General features: G+C 31.4%; 1 protein-coding gene across 1 annotated transcript in view; it reads right to left on the bottom strand.

Moving 5' to 3' along the window:
• Positions 1–26,126, bottom strand: part of LOC127737651 (inactive tyrosine-protein kinase 7-like) — a 109,634-nt gene that overhangs the window by 14,015 nt on the left and 69,493 nt on the right. The window contains exons 7-11 of the mRNA XM_052248510.1: positions 18,194–18,323; positions 11,437–11,603; positions 6,131–6,273; positions 5,305–5,452; positions 1,365–1,631 (exon numbers count right to left, since the gene is read on the bottom strand). Of these exons, the coding sequence (XP_052104470.1) occupies positions 1,365–1,631; positions 5,305–5,452; positions 6,131–6,273; positions 11,437–11,603; positions 18,194–18,323 (855 nt within the window). The remainder of the gene's footprint in view (positions 1–1,364; positions 1,632–5,304; positions 5,453–6,130; positions 6,274–11,436; positions 11,604–18,193; positions 18,324–26,126) is intronic.

The following is a 26,126-nucleotide window of genomic DNA, read 5'->3' as shown; positions in this document are numbered from 1 at the left end:
TATATTTGACTGTGGGTCAGGAGTCAGAGCAGACAAAGAGATTAGTCTTATTTCAAATTGTAGGAGTGTGGTTCAAGGGTTAGTGTAGACAAATTTAAATCACATGAAGACCTTTTAACAATGTGAAATGCCAAACTATTAAATAATCAAAGTTTTTATTTTCTTATTTGAAAATTTCTAAATCTGATAACAGCTGCCATTGAATGCTACTAAGACAAGATTCTCTTGAATTACACTGCACTTCTCAGATAAACTAAATAACAAGTATCTATATTATCTGTTAAGAAAAGTAATCTGACTTTCTTGATCAAGTCCATGTATATCCAATTTGGTAAGCAGACAATACCACTCAATCATTCTTTTTCCAAGTATTTCAAGATGTCAAAGTAATATGTAAAACTAAGATGATATGTTATATTGAGCATATCAATTGGAGAGGATAACTTCATACAGTGTTTAGTATTGGTAGTAGGCTCAAATTCAGAACTAGACAAACTATTTTGATGCATTAGATTGCTTCCAGAATTTTCTGTTCTATCCAATTAACAGAATGTTAACATTTCATGCATGTTATTAATTTTCTAAATTAAAACTGAGCAATAGTTTAGTTTGTTGTTAAATTTTATGGTTTTGGCAATCCCATCTTTTTTTAATTTCCAAACCCCAATAGTGAATGTTGTCTGTATGACATGAATTAGACTCTTCTGCTAGTTTTTAATACAGAAAGTGCTCTTATCATAGGTATAAAGGTTTAGGTCATTTGGCCATTAAGTCTTGCTATCTTGTAAGTTTAGATTTAAAGGTAATATACTATTGTTACCTAATGCCAGTATTCCTGAATGCAAATGTATCATGCAGATCTGCCAACTATCCTCATTTTGGTGATATTATCTGAATTATCATGCCTCAACCTGATCCCAATATCAGGTTTGTAAAACAAGCCAACATCCTGATTTTTATAAATTCCACCAGAAATGTTTTGCTGGTCCCCGATTTTGAACTTTTCCCAACAGAAACAATCAGGATCAATGGGGACATTGTAAACCAGAAATTTTGAACTTGTTTGAAATTTTTGAATTGTATTCCTCTGTCAGTATGTCAGCATCGTAAAAATCCTGATCATGGTGGACGAATTACCAATAGGATTCATGAAATGAACGGCTACTTCATTATTAAGATAAAATTAAAGCTAAATTTTATTTTTCATAATATAACTGGGACTGTTTATATTATAATATATTAATGGATATATGTTAAATCAGTTAGATCTGATGTTATCTAGATCTAAATAAAATATAGACGTATCTTCCTGTTTTCTTCCATATACATTTCAAAATAACAATAGAAACAAATTTGACACTTACCAACAACATCTATATTAATGGTAGAATTTATTGATCCCTGTTTATCTGTGTAAGCCATACATGTATATCTGCCTGCATCTGACCTCTGCACATCCAGGAAGGTCAAAGTGCCATCAATGTTTGTAATGTGTTCAGCAATGTTAATACTTCTATCTTTAAACCAGCGAACCTTGACCTGACCATCACCTTCAGCTTTACATGGTAAAGATGCATTTTTGTGGAGTTCAATGTTTGAGTCTTGTGGAACAGGATGGAATTTTAATTTTTCTGGAAAAAAAAATGCATTACAATATGAATGTTGCAACTAATGGTAAAGAATTCAATTCAAACATATTTTACTAGTTTAATTTGTCATTAAATTTTATGGTTTTTACAATCCCATCTTTTTTCAATTTTCAAACCCCAATAGTAATGTCATTCAGAATTAGAATTTCTTACTTTTTAATTTATACCTCAAGACTGGAGTATCCATCTGTTTTTATTGCACATTTCAACAACTTTTTCTTAGACAGGTTTATTAAAAAGGTCAAAATATGCAATATGATTACTAGTTTGTAGTTTTTAAACTCTTTTATCAGGCAAAGTACGATGGAATTTTTGGAAGACTTCTCAGTTTTATATTTAATTATTGATTGCTCACATCCATGTTTTTCAGACATTATGCAGGGGTTATCATTAGAATAGAATGATGCCTGGTACTAGTTTACCATTAGTATAGATTGATGCCTGGTACTAGTTTACCATTAGATTAGATTGATGCCTGGTACTAGTTTACCATTAGGATAAATTGATGTCTGGTACTAGTTTACCATTAGTATAGATTGATGCCTGGTACTAGTTTACCATTAGTATAGATTAATGCCTGGTACTAGTTTACCATTAGTATAAATTGATGTCTGGTACTAGTTTACCATTAGTATAGATTGATGCCTGGTACTAGTTTACCATTAGTATAGATTGGCGCCTGGTACTAGTTTACCATTAGTATAGATTGATGCCTGGTACTAGTTTACCATTAGTATAGATTGATGCCTGGTACTAGTTTACCATTAGTATAGATTGATGCCTGGTACTAGTTTACCATTAGTATAAATTGATGTCTGGTACTAGTTTACCATTAGTATAGATTGGCGCCTGGTACTAGTTTACCATTAGTATAGATTGGCGCCTGGTACTAGTTTACCATTAGTATAGATTGATGCCTGGTACTAGTTTACCATTAGTAAAGATTGATCCCTGGTACTAGTTTACCATTAGTATAGAATGATGCCAGGTACTATTTTACCATTAGTATAGATTAATGCCTGGTACTAGTTTACCATTAGTATAGATTGATGCCTGGTACTAGTTTACCATTAGTATAGATTGATGCCTGGTACTAGTTTACCATTAGTATAGATTGATGCCTGGTACTAGTTTACCATTAGTATTGATTGATGCCTGGTACTAGTTTACCATTAGTATAGATTGATGCCTGTTACTAGTTTACCATTTGTATGGATTGATGCCTGGTACTAGTTTACCATTAGTATGGATTGATGTCTGGTACTAGTTTACCATTAGTATAGATTGATGCCTGGTACTAGTTTACCATTAGTTTAGATTGATGCCTGGTACTAGTTTACCATAAGTATAGATTGATGCCTGGTACTAGTTTACCATTAGTATAGATTGATGCCTGGTACTAGTTTACCATTAGTATAGATTGATGCCTGGTACTAGTTTACCATTAGTAATTACTCCTCCTGTCACAGAAAGTGTTTTGAAAAAAGAAAAAAAAGACAAAAAGGTCTTTTAAACCTCTATAGTTTTCTTAATAATATGAAATATTTGGCATGGCTCACTTCAGTGAGTTTCTATCTTGACATTTATATTTTAAAAAAAAACAAGTTTGAAAAGTATGACTCTTTTGGAAAACCCTACTAGAGATTTGTAGAATATTGGTACATCAGAGTTGAAATACAAGTTTGCTCACAAGCTTGAGAAAAGTTGTGTATGGATAAGACTAGCAACAAGATATTTATATTGATATGTAACATTGTTTATGAATTTTAAGAGCTGTACATGACTTAAATCCTAACATTTTTTACGTAATATTTACAATATATTTTTCTCAATTATAAATATGACAGCTTGAGTGCAAATATCCACCACAGACATATTTTGTCCCTACTGACTTTATTTCTTCCTAATGTTTAATGATGATCCAACATGATGATCATAGCTCAGTTAGACAAATTATTGCATAAGAAATACCATGCAGTTATAACACAATAATTTGTGCTATATCAGAGATCAAAACAGAATGTAAGTTAGCATGCAATTCAATTATCTGTTTTTAAATTACTCTGAAATTAACATGGTGCCAAGTGAAAACAAACTCCCACTTTTTTACAAAGTTATTTCTTCAATTTCAATCTTTACTGGCGTTGAAATTAAACATCCTGATTCAGCCACGTGGTTACAATTAGTTTGTAATCAGTCATATAATGTTGGAGAATTAAATCTGAATTTCCGCTCCAGGAGATTCACATAAAAGTGATTTGAAGTTTACCTTGGATATTAATGCACAATTTCTGCAGCAATTAACCTATACAGTACAGCATATAAAATGTCACCATAATATGAAATATATCTATTGCCATTGATGAAATTAATTTCACCTTGTCAAGTGTGTCATTGGAGTTAATTACAAATCTGCCATGATGTAACCAACTTGCTGTAATCAATTTTGGTACTTAAATGTGTTTTAAGTTTTATGTCTTCAAGTAATTAACAGTACACCAAAAGTCATGGAGTTCTTGAGTAAATCAGATTTTATTATTCTATGTTCTTAGAACAGAGAATTTTTCTCTTTCATCTTTTACCTGTCACTATATATATATTTTTGTATGTCAAGCATCTCTCAAATTTTATTGCAAATTCATTGCCAACTGATTGCTAAAGAAATGAACTCTTATCATTAATAGCTAACCCTTTTCATATTATCACTTCTTATAAACCTAACAATTGCTGGGGTCAATATCTTATATGAATTAAATCTTGATACAGAAACAGTGGGTCCTTATTGACTTCACAATACAGCGAAACTGTCTGTGCTGTCCAGTTGTCTTAGCTACACAAGTATAGGTTCAACTCTCTGAATACTTACTAGTAACTCTTAGATATGCTTCACTGGATATAACAAGATCTTGACCAGTTGTATTGGCTACACAAGTATAGGTTCAACTGTCTGTGTTGTCTCAATACTTACTAGTAACTCTTAGATACGCTTCACTGGATATAACAAGACCTTGACCAGTTGTATTGGCTACACAAGCATAGGTTCAACTGTCTGTGTTGTCTCAATACTTACTAGTAACTCTTAGATACGCTTCACTGGATATAACAAGACCTTGACCAGTTGTCTTAGCTACACAAGTATAGGTTCAACTCTCTGAATACTTACTAGTAACTCTTAGATATGCTTCACTGGATATAACAAGATCTTGACCAGTTGTATTGGCTACACAAGTATAGGTTCAACTCTCTGTGTTGTCTCAATACTTACTAGTAACTCTTAGATATGCTTCACTGGATATAAAAAGATCTTGACCAGTTGTATTGGCTACACAAGTATAGGTTCAACTCTCTGTGTTGTCTCAATACTTACTAGTAACTCTTAGATATGCTTCACTGGATATAAAAAGATCTTGACCAGTTGTATTGGCTACACAAGTATAGGTTCAACTGTCTGTGTTGTCTCAATACTTACTAGTAACTCTTAGATACGCTTCACTGGATATAACAAGACCTTGACCAGTTGTATTGGCTACACAAGCATAGGTTCAACTGTCTGTGTTGTCTCAATACTTACTAGTAACTCTTAGATACGCTTCACTAGATATAACAAGACCTTGACCAGTTGTATTGGCTACACAAGCATAGGTTCGATACTTACTAGTTACTCTCAGATATGCTTCACTCGATATAACAAGATCTTGACCAGTTGTGTTGGCTACACAAGCATAGGTACCAGCATCATCAATTGATACAATAGGTATCCTTAGAATGCCACGTTCAAGATCCATGTGATGTCTTGATGACCCCTGCATAAGATAAGATAGAATGTATATGAAAAAAATTAAACAAATCATTTAGATTATAATCCTTGCTGTTTATGACACTGCATTTGGTAGAGAAGAAATTTAATTTGCTAATACCATGATCTGCCAACCTAGCCTAAAAAAAAGACTTTATAATTTTTGTGTATTCTTGTGTCACTTAATGGTTCTTTAAAAATGAAGATGTTTACATATTTCCCCCTGGCTTTCAATTCCTATGACTATTTTGAATAATTAACTGCCCTCTTAACCTGTGTTAAAAGATCACTCACGGTTTCATACAAAATGCCATTTTGGACTGGACCTTTAAAATTTTAGCAAAGTACAGCTTACATGTTCATACACATACAACATTATTAGTATGGAGATCAGTGGTCCCTGGCTTATTGTTGAAGATCTTCAAGGAAATTTAAGACGAATTCAAAAATAGAAGTTTTATCATTTTGATTGTATTGTCTTACTTTTTTTTCTGTAAATGTCTATTACGTTCTCCTTTTTTTACTTCATTTTCCAACTTCTTTAAATTTCCAGACTAGTAATCAGTATTGGCTTAGAAAATCCTACCTTTCTGTATGTTTTATGACCTTTATATATAATAGATCTGCTTATTTCTTTAAAAGTACATTCCAAGTTCATAAACTGAGAGTTAAAAAAATATCTTACAGAACTAATGAGAAGACCATTTTTCATCCATATGACTCTCGTAATAGGATAAGCAGTATCTGCTTCCACCTGACATTGTAAATCCACATTGCCGTCTTCTTCCACTTCCTTATCCTGCGGTGGTCTCGTAATTACTGGAGGTACTACAACAGACAAGGAAACTCAATACATGTGTTTTACCATCTTGTTAAACTAAGGATATAACTCACAAAAGAAAATAATAAAAGGAAATAACATACACAATAGAGTTTGAATAAATATCTAGAATTTTTTGAATATTCTACTGTGTCACTTTGACTACATTAAAATTTATTTATATGCTTTTTCTTTTCACTATATCTCTTTGCAGAAAAAACAAATGAGTGTATTATAAAAGAAGACGGAAGGATTATAGTTAAATTTCACACTGGAAATTGTTGAGCCCATTCAATGATATGGTTTCTAGTTCTAACCCCGCTTGTGGTGTCAACGTATATTTGTTCCTCCTAACAGAAGTTCCCCTGGAAACTTTGTTATAAACAATTTCATAATATCTGTTCCCCTTTATTCCGTAAGGAACAAATACTGTACTTGTTTCAGTGGAAATAATATTACAGAATATTTCTTCCACTTGGAACTTATATTATGAAGGAACTTCTATTTCATGACAATGGCAAGGTGTGTTCAACTCTGATCTTTTAATTGATAAAGATAGCCAATTTTCCTGCCCAAGGTTTGTGGTTCTCCTAGAGTATCATGTCTTCCTCTACCAATAAAAACTGAATTTCATGATATAGTCACCGTATCTGAAAGTCGTGTTAAACACCAACAAACAAACAACAATACAATCTGGCATACAATCTTCCCTCCAGACTTAGTACATTCAAACCACAAGTGTATGTAAACAGAACAGTTTTACTTCAAATGATAAAACTAATTAAACATATCTAATTAATTCAAACATCTGCAAATCTAATATATCATATATTAATTATCTTTCTTTAGTTATTTTGTCCTCGCTTTACACTAAGGGATGATTTTTTTCTATTAGCATACAGACCACAAATTGGATACCAAACGTCTTGAATTAATTGCTTAACTAACTGATTTGAAGCAATCCTTCTGCTTTATCCATTAGCTTGTGATCTTAAGCAAGGGGAGACAACACTAAGCAGGAAGCATTTTCCTTTAATTTCCGCAGGTCAAAAAGATGCAAATGACTTATGAATCAATTAAGTGTACCATTTAGATAAGATAAAAAAGCTTTTAATTCATAAACCATACAAGAATCAAAAACTGTTGATAGGAGTCTAAAATAACTGTTCTACCAGGGGATCAGACACATACATTGTTATTTTGCTATAAAAGTCATAATTTGTTTGGAATCAAATCATAAGTTTGACTCCTCAACATCTGGAAAATATAATACTTTTATTCCATTAATTTGTAATTCAGCAAGCACTTAAAAATGATGAGAAGTTCTAAAATCCTGTTTCTATTATTACAAATGCTGCAAGAAAGGGTAGAGGAATAAAGATCATATCATCACAATTATCAAATCAATTGAGTGTTTTGTGAGAGTAATTTTATGAAGCTGAAAGATAAAATGAAATCTTGTAAATCGGGTAATGAAAACTGCATAGAAGAAATCAGATTAAAAACAGCCGCTTAATGTCCAGTGATATTTACAAAGTAGACAACACTTTGAAAGTTGTATTGTAGGCTATGAGTGGGAATGCTGATGATGAATTCACCTTGAAGTTATTTTCAAATACTATGTATGCAAATATATCAAACTTTAGCCAATTTTCCAACTCAATGAATCAAGACATATTCAAAGTCATTTCTACATCCTGTATAACCTTAAACCTATGTTTCAATATATAGCATATTACTATAATTCTGGGAAAACTAAAAACAGGAGCTGCATATAAAGAGACATAAGATACTTAAAACAATTGTTTATTGCATTTAAGCTTTTTCTGAAATTTCAAAGTAATACTATTCTGTTTTATTATAATTAAAAAAGAAAATCAGTCGGAAACTTAATTTGGAAATATAGATAGAAAAAAAAATTGAAAAAAAAAGCTGTCCTTCCTAAATATTAAGTTTTCAGAAGAGCAAATAATCTAAAAATCAACAAGTCCTAAATTGTTGGTTTCCCCCTTGGTAAAATATTTAGCACTATTTCATTATATGCTAAGACAAAATGTCACAATGCAATCATGAACACAAAATTTACCAGTATACTTTATTGGTATCAAAGTAAAATTTCCAATCAAAAAGTCATAAAAAATGGTCCACGACTTAACAATAAAATGTTCATACTTTATGACAACAGTTCATTTCAATGGAAAACAAATATGGCTAATACAATATAAAAAGTGGATTTCATCTTAGAATAAAACAAATATGACAATAAAATTTCTTTCTTTATCCAAGCAGTATATGATCAATCATATAAAATTTGATTGCTGTCAAATTTTGCCAATAATTTCAGTTCCCTTGATTGCAGCTATAAACAAATACCATTATGTAATAACGATTGCTATCAGCCTCCGAACATCAAAACATCAAACTACGACTTATTAAACAAATGTTTCAGTAAACAATCACTCTTTTTCTGCATTGTGAGCATCACGGAATTAACGCTAATAAACATTTTGATATTCAACTTTATGCGTATCATATTGGAAAACTAAGATAATTTGTAGAACTCATGAGACATTTGGGAGAAAGAAGACAGTTAATTATTTTATAATCATATTGCTTGACAAATTAGAGGATCTAAGCATAACCTTTGCAGAAAAAGAATATTCAAACATCAATTTAATCAAATTTTCCACCAAAAGATAAGTATTGAAACTTATAAGTTTCAATAAAGATTTCAACCATCTTAAAAACTGAAGTGAGTTCCACAACCAGTTGATGATCATTTAAATCAATGATATACTAGGTTTATGACAATATGTATCCAAATATTATTACTGGTTACAATCTTACAACTTTACTCTAATATTGTTTAACAGGGTCCTTATATAAACTACTCTGAAACTGATATTTTTCAAGGAGGAATGTAAATGTTAAAGTACTGAATGAACAAATGCCCTCTAAATCTGAATTTTATAGTTTTGATGAAAAATGTTGAAAATATCTGACAAGTTAAAATTCTGCAATTCAATTTTATTTTATCTATTGTAATTTCTACTTTTATTATATGAACATCATAAAGTTAACATGAACCTGATAAAAAAATTGAATTATTATATTTAACTGCTCTGCACCAAATAGTTGATGCAAAAACTGGTGATAAATTTGCATTTTTTCTGACATTTTAAATTTTAATTCACATGCAAGTGAAACATAGGACATGATGCCCCTATCATATTTCTTTGTTAAGAGTGAACAGCCAAATCTGAATCAAAACCCTATTTGGCATTAATTCTAAGAAGTTCACATCATAAAAAACATGTGTACTGTTTCAAAGTGATGTGACCACGGCTTCAAGGTAAACTACCTTGACAAAAAACTTGTAACCATACATGGAGGCAACAGACAAAAAACTTGTAACCATACATGGGGGAGACAGACAAAAAACTTGTTACCATACATGGAGGCAACAGACAAAAAACTTGTAACCATACATGGAGGCAACAGACAAAAAACTTGTAACCATACATGGGGGAGACAGACAAAAAACTTGTAACCATACATGGGGGAGACAGACAAAAAACTTGTAACCATACATGGAGGCAACAGACAAAAACCTTTTAACCATACATGGGGGAGACAGACAAAAACCTTTCAACCATACATGGGGGAGACAGACAAAAAACTTGTAACCATACATGGAGGAGACAGACAAATACCTTTTAACCATACATGGGGGAGACAGACAAAAAACTTGTAACCATATATGGGGAGACAGACAAAAAACTTGTAACCATACATGGAGGCAACAGACAAAAAACTTGTAACCATACATGGAGGCAACAGACAAAAAACTTGTAACCATACATGGAGGCAAAAGACAAAAAACTTGTAACCATACATGGACGCAACAGACAAAAAACTTGTAACCATACATGGGGGCGACAGACAAAAAACTTGTAACCATACATGGAGGAGACAGACAAAAACCCTTTAACCATACATGGGGGAGACAGACAAAAAACTTGTAACCATACATGGAGGCAACAGACAAAAAACTTGTAACCATACATGGAGGAGACAGACAAAAACCCTTTAACCATACATGGGGGAGACAGACAAAAAACTTGTTACCATACATGGAGGCAACAGACAAAAAACTTGTAACCATACATGGAGGCAACAGACAAAAAACTTGTAACCATACATGGGGGCTACAGACAAAAACCTTGTAACCATACATGGAGGAGACAGACAAAAACCTTTTAACCATACATGGGGGAGACAGACAAAAAACTTGTAACCATACATGGAGGAGACCGACAAAAAACTTGTAACCATACATGGAGGCAACAGACAAAAAACTTGTAACCATACATGGACGCAACAGAAAAAAACTTGTAACCATACATGGAGGAGACAGACAAATACCTTTTAACCATACATAGGGGAGACAGACAAAAAACTTGTAACCATACATGGGGAGACAGACAAAAAACTTGTAACCATACATGGAGGCAACAGACAAAAAACTTGTAACCATACATGGAGGCAACAGACAAAAAACTTGTAACCATACATGGAGGAGACAGACAAAAACCCTTTAACCATACATGGGGGAGACAGACAAAAAACTTGTAACCATACATGGGGGAGACAGACAAAAAACTTGTAACCATACATGGAGGCAACAGACAAAAAAAACAGACCAATGAATGGATGAAAATACACACAGATCAGAAAACATAATGCCCCAATCTATTGTAGGCATTACAAAATAAAAACATAGGTGCAATACTTCTGTGAAGTTTCAGGGATCTGGTTTGAAAACAGAAGGAGGAGTTGATTACACAAATTAGATATTCACTTTTCCCTGCCAAACAATCCTCCCATCCGCAATCTATAATGTGAGTTGATCTACATTTTGACATACACACCCTAAAAAATGTGATTTAATATATTCACCTGATGACCAGAGAACAAAGAGCTAGTTACCCCTGTGTTATATTATTCTTATATTTTAGAACTTAAAAAACTTAAAGGCTTTAAAAGTTTCTGGCACTTTCTCTGGTTTACACTTTAACAAAATTTCAATGATAGACTTCTTTCCTTGCAGTATGTAGTAAATTTTTGTATGACAATCCACAAAAAGTGAGGCATAGGTAAAAAGTACCTACCAGAAACTATGGTCCAAACGGTTTGATCCTTAATTCCAGCTAGATTTGAAGCTCTGCATGTATAGTTTCCAGTATCTATCTGTGCAGGGTGTTTAAATACTAGGTTGTTTCCATCTACATATATGTTTCCTGTTGTACCTATCTTGTCTCCATTTCTGTCAAACCAACTGTAAAATAAAATTTAATACTAATTTTTTTTGTAAGGAAAACTCTTCAAATAAGATTTTTTTTTGTACACCTGTTATGGAAGATGTGTAAAATACACTTCAGGTCACAATGCTATAAATTTCAGTTCACATTGCCATAACTAAACACCAGAAGAAATGGGTCTTTTCTTAAAAGTATCTTTATTTGGAATAATCTTATAAAAAAGAAAAGTTAACTCTGCAAACAAGAAATTTGTTTTCTGTAGTTCACTAAATGACAATCGACATAGACGATATATAAGTGGTATATAAGTGGAAAAGTTCATATTACAATAAGTATGACAACGATGTTGTTGTTACAGACACACCACAATGCTAATTCTTTGTTTAACATCTGGTCTTTGTTTAGCCCTGTATAAATATGCTGACTTTATTACAAAAAGATAAATCAAGTCGCTTTCTCATTCAGGACATTATTTTTTCTTATGTGTTACATAAACAAAGAGAGATAATATATCAAAGGGATGGGTTGCACAATTGATAATTAATGTTTTGTCTAACTTGCTTATTTTGTATTAATTTACATGTCTGAAGTAGCTTTGTTTTAGTTGTTCAAATACCAGTGTAAATGTCTTTTTTCTAAGGAATTGCACAAATACCACAAGAAATTTTTTTTAATACAGCCTGATTTCTATTCACGCTACCAAAAAAAGAAGAAAAAAACATTAACAAAATAATTGATCTGAAAAATCAACATTTTCTATCTGTATTACGACCATCACTATTTTATAGCTTTGGATGTTAACTCATGTTAGATTACCATAGCTATTAATGTTTTTAACAGGACATTGCCTTTATTTTCTCATTAGTTCATGATAAATGTTGATTCAATGGGTCGAGAAAATAGCATAATAGTTAACCAACCTAAAAGTAATGGCACATTTAGAGATAATCCTGTCAATTACTTCTCTACCCTGATTGTCAAACAGACTGAAATCTACACACAAAATGCAGAGGAGATATTTTCTTGAGAATTGTGAAATATTTATCGAAATGGGATTTTAACATCTTTATGTTATTCTTTGATTATTACTTTGAATAACCTAATCCAAATTTTGTTATCTAAGGCAATAGTTCATGATAAAGTTTTCTTGTTTCTCTACTTGTTTCAAAGAAAATTAACCATGGCATCAACCAAATTTATTAGAGAGAATTACAAAGGGCTGAATTTTTTTCTAATTCTAAAATGATATAATACCAGGGCAACAGAAATCGACACAATTATAAATCTATTAGGAAAACTGAAAATGACATTGTGCAAGATTTATAAATATAGTTTCTGATACCATCAGTGCACCATAGGTTACCATACCACTTCAGAGAAATCTTATCAAATTTACTGATAAAATCAGGAAAAAATATCTACCATTATGTAAGAGTTTTCTGGTGTATACTGGTACTAAAATTCCATTTTGCCATTTTATGAGTGTCTGGTCTAATTCATTTAGTTTGGACTATAAAATATTCATTCTTCATTATTAACTATCTACTACTTCATTATATTCAGAATTTTCCATAAATTGATACAGATAATAAAGAGATGATATCACAAGAGGAGTCACAAAACTTAAATGCTAAAGTCATAAAATATAATATTACGATTTAAATTGAAATAACTGTGAAATACAGTAAATATTATATATAGTCTACCTGAAACTTTTACAGCTCACAAAAATCAGTTAAGATATCCATGCAAATTTAGTGTACGGTTCTCCTGTCTATAAGGTTGACAATGTCTACGTTCAGTTTCTTAATACAATTCAAAATTTGGAAGATACAACACTGAGACACAACAAAATGATAAAGACATCTAGAGGTTAAACGATTAAGTCTTCAACAAAAGCCTTTTTTTGCCATCTTGAATCATTTATCTCTAAAAAATGCAGAGTTTTCAAGCTTCGTTTATCTGTCACATTAAGAATTCTTTCAAAGTTTATTGGATAGTAAATAATAAAATACAAATTCTAACAACATGTAGCTCTGTATATTAATAAAAGGGAATATGGTGTGCACTGTACATCATTGAGACAGAAATCCAACAACACAGTAAAAGTAGAAATGACATATTGAGGTCATTAAATGATAGACAAGTATCTATACCATAATTCTTTTATAGTTTTGGATTATAAATCAATCAATACCAAATCAAAGTGTTATACATGTACAAGTCATGTGTAAGGGGGGATTACTCATCATTTCCCACCTGTAGTAGACTGCCACTGAAAAGAACAATTTTGCATCTAAACAAGCATTCTGTGAGTATTGCCTGGCAATACATAGTCCCCTACCGATTAAAAATTCATTGTACTGGAACAACATGATCTATAACTTGTCATGGTGTAAACTATATAACAAATATCAAGTCAATATCTTCAAGCATGACGAAAAAAAATGTGAAAAAATTGATTAATTGAGTGAATTTTCTAAGTCTAAGGATCATAACTCTCCACAAAATCATCAGACCGGAACAAAATTCAAACTTGATCTGTAACTTGTCATAATAAAACTATATACCAATTATCAAATCAATATCTTCAAGCATGAGGAAAAAAAGTGAGGAAAACTGATTATTTGAGTGAATTTTGTAAGTCCAAGGACCATAACTCTGCATAAAATCGTCAGACAGGAACAAAATTCGAACTTGATCTGTAACTTGATATGATTAAACAATACACAAAATATCAAATCAATATCTTCAAGCACGAAGAAAAAAAGTGTGGAAAACTGATTTGCCGGACTGACAGACGGACAGACAGACAGACAGACAGACAGACAGACTGCAAACCTAAAGTCCCCCCCTTCAACTTCGTCGGTAGGGGACTAATAAAAGAAAAGGGAAGAAGAAGGTCAAATGTATTGGGCACATTTTAAAAAAACTCTTTGTTGTTTAAAGAAAAATTAAGATTTTAGTAAAAATGATATGTATGTGTAGACATCTTGAAGTAGTCCAAAATTTCAGTATTTGATGAAAAAGTTTAAAGATATTAGTATTTTGAAAATAAACATGATATAGTCCAGAGAGCACCAACATATTTTTTCTAGTAATATAGTAATAAAACATGAGAAGTCATGAGTCAAATCCCAAATTTGCTGATTTTTGCTATTTTGGTAATCTTAATCACTTTTACATATGTTAAATCAAATTACAAAATGCACAATTACAACACTATAATTATGATGTCACTATGACATATATCAAATCTTATAGTCCAATCTAGACTTGTTTTTTATGAATAAGTTACACTGGTTGACCAGAGGTCAATTGGCGTAAATGACGTCATTGAAAAAAATGTCAATCTTTTCTTTCTGTGGTGTAATAGTATTATTAAAGCATTGTGACAGGGGAAAAAGCATGAATTTGAAGTCATCTATTAATTTACACTTAATCATGTTTTATATTGCTTCTAAATTAAATTCTAGAGAAAACTAAAACTGAAATTTCATTGAATTTTACTATCAACCTTGACATTTAAAATCTTATTTTCACTCCATAGTAGATCGTACAGTTTCATTTCATATAATTTTTTTTTATGCCATCAAGATGCACCTGTAAAAACAGTGATTTTGTGACCATATGTTCATATCTACAGTAACTAAAATTAAAAATTGTGCAGTTAGATATTTTATCAGTGATATGATGTAATAACAATTACATAATTACAAAACGAATGCTGAAGTCCTGAAGATCTATTTAAAATGTATTTATGTTGTTTAAAAAAGATTTGTTTAATGTTCATTTTGTGCATCACGAGTCTACATGGGAGTATATTTTGATCAAATTATGCACAAAACATTATAACGTTAATTAATATAAAGACCATAATAATTTCGATAAAATTAATTTGTATAACTATTGCTACATTATTAAAACCATCCTTTGATATTAAAACCTTCAAAAGAAAGATGCCATTCAAATCATGTTCGTAAGTCTATTTTCCATGTAAAACTTTGGAATGGTTTCTTATGACGTTTGGAATGGCTGATTAAGACTGTGTTGATCTGATGAATTCTTCCTTTACACTCAATAAAATTAATGAGAAATACAATCATTTGGCATCAAATCACATGTACATATTTCAAACAAGAAAAGACCTCTAATTGCATTTTTCAACATTTTTAAGAAAATCACTTAATTATGATTTTGTTAGTAAAATTAACAAGAAAATTTCTATTATGAAAGTATAGAAATCTTTATTGCTTATTACACCAAAATACAAATATCGCAGTAGAAGACATTACAACAAAATTACACATATATACATACTGTAGGGTTTTTACTACAGTTGAATTTTATGTATAATTTGGTTACTCCAGACATTTAAAGCTAGTCTTGCAGTACAATGTACTGATATTCCTTAGTTCTTTATACAGTGAAATGAGAGTCAGTTTCTGACAATGTTTTTTCAAGATTTTTATTTATATAAAAAAAATACATATTCTGAAATTTATAAAAATCAAAAGGGAGCTCATGTCGATAGAAGTAAACAATTCACCAAAGTTTCTTGCAAATTGGTGAAACTGTTTTTGAGTTATTGTCTGAAAACTGGAAAATCCCCCTTTTTTAATGAATAAAACCCCACAAGTCGGAAAAGGTAAATCCTAAATTTATAAAAAACAAAAGGAGGCTCACGTCAATAGACATGAACAATTCACAAAAGTTTCATGCAAATTGGTGAAATTGCTTTTGAGTTATTGTGCGAAAACTGGAAAATCCCCCCTTTTTTAATGAATAAAACCCCAAAACTCGGAAATGGTAAATCTGAAATTTATAAAAAACGAAAGGGAGCTCACGTCAATAGATATAAACAATTCACCAAAGTTTCATGCATATTGGTTAAAGCATTTTTGAATTAATGTCCCACATGTTGACGACGGACGGACAGACGGCAGACGGTCAGCGGTATACCATAATACGTCCCGTAAACGAGCGTATAAAAATAAGGAGATGTGGTATAATGGCCAATGAGACAATTATCCACTAGAGTTCAATGACAAGGATATAAGCAATTATAATTCTGTATGTGGACTTTGACAATGAGAAAAATAAGTCTGAGAAATGAGTCTAATCATCCCAAAATTATTTATTTCAAATGTTTGATTAATGCATCCACATAAATCCCAATTTTAAATTTTGATTTACAAAAACAATAAATGTTTTAAATTGCCTTCTTGTTTGTACAAATTGTCAAATAGACACTGAAATTCTTATTTATAAGTTTGTTTATCGGATCTCTGAACAATTTATTTGTTATTCTACAAGACAATTACTTGAAGCAATATACTGCCACACATTAACATTAGTAAAGGTTCAAAGCCAGACAAATGCTTTAATCACAGGTAAAATGGATATTGGATAATCCGATTATTTCTTTACTGTATCGTTACAAGGTATAATAAAGGAAATTATCTAGCTGGAAGTTTATTCCAACAATTAACCATTTATTCCTGATAGAAATCTTAATTTCCTTCCATCACAGAATGATGCTTCTTCCTTTCTATAAAATTATCACATCTAAACTCAGAGCATACCTTATTTACAACTTAAGTCAGAGCATTCCAATTTTACAGTTGAAGTCAGAGCATACCTAAGTTACAGTTAAAGTCAGAGCATACCTAAGTTACAATTAAAGTCAGAGCATACCTAAGTTACAGTTAAAGTAAGAGCATACCTAAGTTACAGTTAAAGTCAGAGCATACCTAAGTTACAGTTAAAGTCAGAGCATTCCTAAGTTACAGTTAAAGTCAGAGCATACCTAAGTTACAGTTAAAGTCAGAGCATACCTAAGTTACAGTTAAAGTCAGAGCATTCCTAAGTTACAGTTAAAGTCAGAGCATACCTAAGTTACAGTTAAAGTCAGAGCATACCTAAGTTACAGTTAAAGTCAGAGCATTCCTAAGTTACAAATGAATTAAGAGCATACATAATTTAGAACTAATCTCAGAGCATACCTTATTTACAACTAAATTAAGAGCATACATAATTTAGAACTAAAGATTAAGAACCAGTTCACTAACCTACACTGTATATGAATTTATTTTTTTGGCATCCAACATGGTTACGTTACCCAGAATCAGTCTTGCATGCTTGTCATTGCAGTATTTTAATATGTCTGCTTGATAAGATAATTACCCTTTTTGGAGGATATTTTTTTCACATTTATGTGGAAATTGTAGAAATTAATATATTGCCAAATTTAAAACTTTTATACTGCCATATTAAATTTGATACCATAATATATTGCGATATAGTGTGAAATATCTTTTATCAACTAAATATTTGCTACAGTCTACATTGTTCTGAATATTGGTTTTACAACTTTGGCCAACTACTTATGCTGTTAATAACCTGAGACATATTATTTTTCACTATTCCTTAATTTACCAGTAAGTGTCCAATACATTAGGTTTTATTTTTAATCAGGCTTAAGCTGACACTTTAAAACAGATGTTCTTACTCGACATCCAGCAAGGTCTATTCTACCATACAAAGGCTTTAGATGTAAACAATGTATGTACAAATACTGGCTAACTTGGCTTTAGCTTAGGCATACCTGATAGATGGCTTTGGCTGGCCATATGGCTGGAACACTTTGAGTGTAAATGGCTTATGTATTGGTACAACAATGGGAAAGTTTGGTATTAATCTTGGCTCAAATGAATCCATTCTAAAGTCTTCTAACACTGCAAAAAGAAAAACAAAATCCTTAATCAAGTCATATACAATATATAATACTGAAATTAATGGGGAATGTGTCCATTGGGACACAGATAATGCCCCTGCTTGCATATAACATGATAAAGGGACATAACTAAAGAACGGTAACAGTGACGCTACCCGAATTCCTACTTGAACTGAGTTTTGTGGTAATAAGAATTGTGTATAAGTTTCATAACATTTGGTTGAGGCAAACTAAAGTTAGAGAATGGAAACCAATTTCGGGATGTATGGATGTAAGGACCGATGGACGTACAGACGGACAAGGGTAAAACATAATGCCCCCTCCACTACGACTGGGGCATAAAAACATTGTAGAAATTTCACTCAAAAACATTTTAAACAAAATATTTGGACTGTTGAACTTTTGTGAAAATATTTATCGTGAACATGCCTGAACAAAGATGTATTCTCTTACAACTGATCACTTCATTCTGTAATTATCACAAACTATAAAACTGAAACTTACTGAAATCAAAATTTATCCTGTTAAAGAGGTTATTTCAGATTAATCAAAGCTTGCAATCAACAGTCACCAGGATTTTATACAGCTCCCAGTAATAGAACTTAAAATTCAACTGATTGGTTGCAGAAAAAAGAGACTAGATTAAGGCATTTTTATTCCTATCTCAGTCTAGATTTGCTGCAGTCCAGTTTAAAGGATATTTTGTGCAATCAGTTATTCTGAAATTAATATTTCAGTGAAGTTCTGAAAACATTTTAATTTTATATTTACTATGATTCCAACACTGTATTGAAAAAAAGATGAAAAACAACTACCCTTAAATCTTTCATTTTCTATTTCCTTGCACAACATTTTTCTGCTAGATTAGTGTCATGTGGGCATTACTTAAATAATCACATACAAATTTAACTTCTTTTGGACATTTGACATTCAAGAGACAAGTGATTTGTATGAATTATTGTCTGATTTTGTTCAAATGACCACTGGTCAGTATGACTAACACCATGTTGCATGAGAAACAGGCAGATAATTATTTCCTTTTGACACATCATTATCCCATCATTACTTGTATAACAATGTCCAGTTTCCTGGCTAATCATGATCTATGACCAGTACTATTGACCAGTAATGACCCAAACATGAGGGTCAGTGTGAAGGATCATGACATTTCATCCCTGATTTACTGACCAAAACTACAGATAGAACTACAAAGACATTGACATCAATAAAAAGATTTGGGGCATAAATTAATGAACAGCAAACCAACAACATTAACAAAACAAAACAAAAACAGATCTATAGAGGTGACCATTAATGTATATATTATCTGATTGCTAGGCAGACTGACAACCAACATTTCAACAGATAAATGAATAACCTAATGTATATTGTTGCCATCATTTTTCTAAAAAAAGTTTATTTCTATAAATGTCCATAAAATCATGCCTGCACACTTTTGTCAAAATTAACAGTTTTGTTTCTTGTACAAAATACCTAATAGTAAATTCTTTCCAATACTAAACTCATGCCTGGACAGAATTTTCAACAGGGGATCCAATGAACCCCATTTACATCCTCCGTTTTAGAGGGTGAATCAGTCATCATAGGTTAAAAATAGGGGATAATGTAAACCCCATTAACATCCTCGGTTTTAGAGGGTGAATCAGTCATCATAGATTAAAGTTACTTTTATCCCCACTGTATTAATGTCACTGTAAGACAAATGATAACGAATAGTTATTACTTCAGCTTATTTGTCACTAAAACAAGTAAATGAGGTTGTTTTATCCCAATCAAGAACTGCCAATCACGCTTCAACATCCGTTAAAGGCTTAAAAATTGTCAATACTGTGTAGAATTGTTATTAAGTGAACTAACGGACCCAATTAAATTGATTATTAGAGAAATAATAATTTGAAACTGATTAAGGTCTTCGTGATTCAACAGTTTTTCCGACAATAGTTGATGAATCTGACCAACTCGTTTCAATTCTTTATCTAATGGAATGTATTGTATTAAGGGAAGCAATGTTACCAATTACAAGCATCTAGTAAGATTACATCTAATTCAATGTAATATTAAAACCTTTTTTATGTTCAATTTGCGTCCAATTTATAGCATCAGATACTTATTACAGAATAATAGACTGAGCTTGTTTGGCTTTGCAGGTCTCTTCATCAATTGTCGTCAAATTTCTTCCACGTCTGTTGCAAAATGCTCACTTTTTAAATTACAAATTTCCCCATAGGAAACACAATCCTAATAATAAAATTGGAATTCCACAATGAAATAGATTTCTCTCTTCTCTACAGATTTATCAATTTAAAACCTATCGGATATTTATTTCTCAGTGGTGCCATATTATCATTCTTCATTATCCATATTTTGCATTGGGAGGGTAAATATAATTTTAACAGTTTTTTTAATCATTTCCCACTACATTCTATCCATCAAAATGCTATTAGAACACTGATTAACCTACATTATCTTAGAACTCTGGTTTCTTCTGTTTATGAAACTTTTGTTTCAATTTTATCTTTATTATATAAAGTTTTTAAGTTTAAGTACAATATTCTATATCTGCACTTTAGTAACTGTGTTATACAATATGACAAGTCATGTAGAAGTTGACAAGTCACACTGGGGGAGTAACTGTGTTACACAATATGACAAGTCATGTAGAAGTTGACAAGTCATACTGGGGGAGTAACTGTGTTACACAATATGAAAAGTCATGTAGAAGTTGACAAGTCATACTGGGGGTGTAACTGTGTTACACAATATGACAAGTCATGTAGAAGTTGACAAGTCACACTGGGGGCGTAACTGTGATACACAATATGACAAGTCATACCGGGGTTAGTTGGTTTTTTTTTTTTAATTTGAAATAAATGAGATGGAAGCTCCACAAGTTTCTAGCATGAGATGGAATCAACTTAGAACTATATAAAAATAAGGAGATGTGGTATGATTGCCAACAAGACAACTATCCACCAAAGTTCAAATAAAGTGGATGTATTCAGTGACTGTATATTTATTGACTAGCACTTTTAGAATTATACACTGTATTCAGTGACTGTGTTTATTTACTAGCACTTTCAGAATTCACAACAGGAGATACCAAATACTGATGTTTTCTTAGACTCAGCAACTGTATAAAGTAACTAATTTGCTTGCAAAGAAAACATGATTTTATCTTTAAACATGGTGTAAAAACACTACAAAATTAGCAGGAAATTCATTAATGAGGCTATTTCTTTATAAAAATCAACATGAAATCATTTATGATAGAGATCAAAGATCATGTAAATAAATGAATATGTTTTTCTTGTGCAATGGAAAACCAGAAAAAATCTCATTTATATTGTGTAATAAACAGATCAAGAACTTCAAGTCTCAATTGTATACTTAGGTGTCAGAATGATTGTATCTGGTTCAATTTTAAATGATAAAAAGTCAGAATTTGTTAACAAATATGATAACCCAAGACTTCTTTCTAACATTTATTATGCATCTGAAACTGGCATAAAGTATAAATCTATGTATTTGTTTAACAGAAAATGTCTAAATACTCTCTTCTGGGAAGTGTATTTATCAAAATGCCATCAAATCTTATGATAAAGTGTCCACAGAGGGCACTTTATAGCCATTTAGATGCCTGTTAACAAAGCAATAAAGTCAATTGTGCAATCAACCTTGATTTTCTTGCCAAAAAAAAACTCAGACTAACAGTCAAAATGTAATTATTGTGTTAAATAGTAATCAAGTAATGGTCATTTGTTAATATTTGATGATAATGACCACCACATGTATATAAAACTCTCACACATTCATCATACATGTAGAAAACACCATTACAATTATTATCAATCATTTGTACAGTTTACCAGTTGTGAAAATTGCACAATAACTGATGCAAAATTGTTAAAATTAGTTTTCAAAATTCCCACAAGCTTTTTCTAAAATTACATGATAAACTTTGTTTCTTGCTGCTATTTATGTACATGAACTGAAAAAAGTTGATCAAAATTATGACTTTTTTACAATTCCCCAAAGTAATAATATTTCTAAAACATTACACATTTAAGTTTAAGTACTGAACTCATAGATGTAATTGGATTTTTTTGTCATGCAAACTACACAAGAGAACATTAGTTTAAAATAGTTTGTTGATATAAACTAATTTTATTGAATAAAACATCCATAAACAACCTACAACTCAGTAAAACCATGCTTTAAGCATTAAAAAATTACCAATTAATAACAGTAAATTCACAAATTTGTGCATGCATTTACTAATGCGATTTTTGAACAATGGACAAAATTGTGAGATTAATCATTCCGATTTAAGGAAATGTTGCTTATAAATACCTATCACATAGCAATTTTCACAATAATAAAAACATTGGAAAAATTTCTGAATTTACAGTATTACATTAATTTCAAATTTTGTCGAGGTCCAAGTTTTCATCTGTCTTTTAGCTGGGCAACTAATGATAAAACTTGTGGAAAGACTTTTCCATTCTTGTATGGTTTCTGATGATTTATTTTGCATATATGGCGATCCATGAACACATAATATTACAGCTAAGTTAGGGAGCATTTACATCTTGCTGAGATTTACTTCTCATTAGTTCATTGCCCCTCCAGCAACTATCTAGATGAAGAACTTCAATAAAATCAATGTTTCTTTGATGTATCATTAATTCAGTGACTGGTATTTCATTAGACCATTATTAGACTATTGTCTCATGAACATTGACCCCACATCTTTTCTAATCTTCTCTTCATTATCGCCAGTAAAGTCAAGTCTAGATTATGTAATACCAGCGATATTTTGTTTGCCTAATGTGTTTGTGTCAAGACATGACTACAGTTATTACTGGTACATGTAATATCATATTTATATCTGGACACAAACACACTGATCTTGCAGCTATTTTCTAAACAAAACTGATAAAAATCAGCCATTAGTTATGAACAATCAAGTAAAACTATGATCAATAGTACCATTTTTCCAGAAAATAGCTGCTTTATCAGAAAGACACCAAATAACAAAATCTAACATTTGTTTTTAATATTGAATTCAGTTTTTTTTTTTAAATCAATATTTTTTATATGACATTGCATTTCAGTAAATATTTTAGTCTTTCCATTGTTTGTTCTGAAAACCTACTGAAGTAATATCATTTTAATCCTAGATCAAATTTTTTTTGTTGTTGGAGGGGGGGACAGATTTGTACTTTCCCTTTAAAAAAGACAACTTTCCAGACTTTTCCCCAAGCACCAAGTTAAAGTGTGTACTTAATATTAATCTTATAAACATTCAATTAGAGTAGTTACAGCTGTAATTTTTATGTAAGTGACTCAAATACTTCATTTCAGATGGGGTCTTGGAAGTTAATCTTTATTTTTGTCTTAAAAAAAAAGATTTCTAAAGACTGTCCCTTCCTTAAAAAATATATGATCTTCTATTTTAACCATACTGTTTCCTTACAAAGGTCACACTAATCAGTCAGAAACAAATGAATGTCAAGGGAATTAAAAAATCACTATCAGCTGTTAGTTCATTCTTTTTAACTATTTTTCCTGTGATGTAATTAGTTTATTAAGACCATATGACATTTTTGAAAAAGCTCCTTATTTTGTTGTTGTCATAGCGGCATACTTTTATTGTAACCAGATACCTTTTACATGACATGTCCATTTATTTTTCAAGAGCCAGCTGTTTTGAACTCTTTCAAACTTAAAACTATTGGAAAAGAAAAGCCTATTACTTTTTAAATATGAGAGCATGACACAATAACTAGAAAGCACAAGAGGCTATAACTGACAGAAAATGCATGAGGCAATAACTGACAGAATACACACAATACTGACTAACAGAAAGCACAAGAGACTGTAACTGAGAGAAAAAACATGAGGTTGACAGAATGTGCATGGACCAATAACTGACAAAAAGCATATGAGACAATAACTGATAAAAAAAGCAAGAGGCGATAACTGACAGAAAGTAAAAGAGCCAATAACCGACAGAAAGTAAAAGAGGCAATAACTGACAGAAAGTGCAACAGGAGATAACTGACAGAATGTGCAAGAGGCTATATCGGACAAAAAGTGCAATAGGAAATAATTGATAGAAAGTAAAAGAGGAAATAACTTACTGAAAGTGCAAGAGGCTATAACTGACAAAAAGTGTAAGAGGCAATAATTGATAGAAGATGCAAGAGGCAATAACTGAGAGAAAGTGCAAGAGGCAATAATTGATAGCAAGTAAAAGAGGAAATAACTGACAAAAAGTGCAGGAGGAAATAATTGATAGAAAGTAATAGAGGAAATAACTGACAGAATGTGCAACAGGAGATAACTGACAGAAAGCGCAAGACTATAACTGACAGAAAGTGCAAGAGGTTATAACTGACAGAAAGTGCAAGAGGCTATAACTGACAAAAAATTGATAGAAAGTAAAAGATTAAATAACTGACAGAATGTGCAACAGGAGATAACTGTCAGAAAGTGAAAGATGCAATAATTGATAGAAAATGCAAGAGACTATAACCGACAGAAAGTGCAAGAGGCAATAATTAATAGAAAGTGCAAGAGGCTATAACTGATAGAAAGTGCAAGAGGCGACAACTGACAGAAAGTGCAAGAGGCAATAACTGACAGAAAGTAAAAGAGCCAATAACTGAGAGAAAGTAAAAGAGCCAATAACTAACAGAAAGTAAAAGAGGCAATAACTGACAGAAAGTGCAACAGGAGATAACTGACAAAAAGTGCAAGAGGCTATAACTGAATAACAGTGCAAGAGGCAATAATTGATAGAAAGTGCAAGAGGCTATAACCGACAGAAAGTGCAAGATACAATAATTGATAGAAAGTGCAAGAGGAGATAACTGACAGAAAGTTAAAAAGGCAATAACTGACAGAAAGTAAAAGAGGCAATAACTGACAGAAAGTAAAAGAGGAGATAACTAACAGAAAGTGCAACAGAAGATTACTGACAGAAAGTGCAAGAGGAGATAATTGACAAAATATGCAAGAGGCATAGTTGATAGAAAGTGCAAAAAGAGATAACTGACAGAAAGTAAAAGATGAAATAACTGACAGAAAGTGCTAAAGGCAATAACTGACAAACAGCACACAAGACTATAACTGATAGAAAGTGCATGAGGCTACATCTGAAAGAAATTTCACAAGGCTATAACTGACAGAAATTGCATTAGGCTATAAGTTACAGAAAGGAGGGACTAACAAATACTATTCTGATTAATAAATCAAATACTTAAAAGTTATTTTCACACATCCAAAAGACAGGTTTAAAATTTTACCTTGCACTTTTGTAAATTGGCATCAACCAAAAATAAAAGACAAATATTATCTGCCACAGAGGAAATCATAATTATTTTTTCTTTCCTATTTGCATAACTTCATGTTCTTTATCAGTATCTGATTAACGAGGTATTCATTAAGAAAACATATGCTTATCCTGAAACGAATTAATTCACCTGAAATTACTTTCATAAATGACTTCTTTCACAAAAGATGACATTGTCTGTAATAAATTAATCTAAATTTCCTGGTGCAATAGTGCATACATGTGCATTCGGATGCAATTACTTAAAGATAGGTTCTCATTCTCTTTTGATTTTTATAGCATATTAAAGCAATTTTCTGTCATTTATCAATTGCAATAAGTCAAAAGTGCATCTTTTATAAGTGGTTTCATTTGAAGATTAATCGATAAATTTTAACCTAGAGAATTTATAAATTATATTATAACCTTCGTTTTTACAGAAAGTTG

Source organism: Mytilus californianus, unplaced genomic scaffold, assembly GCF_021869535.1.
Source record: "Mytilus californianus isolate M0D057914Y unplaced genomic scaffold, xbMytCali1.0.p SCAF_4, whole genome shotgun sequence".
Taxonomy (NCBI): Eukaryota; Metazoa; Mollusca; class Bivalvia; order Mytilida; family Mytilidae; genus Mytilus; species Mytilus californianus.
The sequence above is the reverse complement of the archived record's forward strand: the minus strand, read 5'-3'. Positions and strand labels throughout refer to the sequence as shown.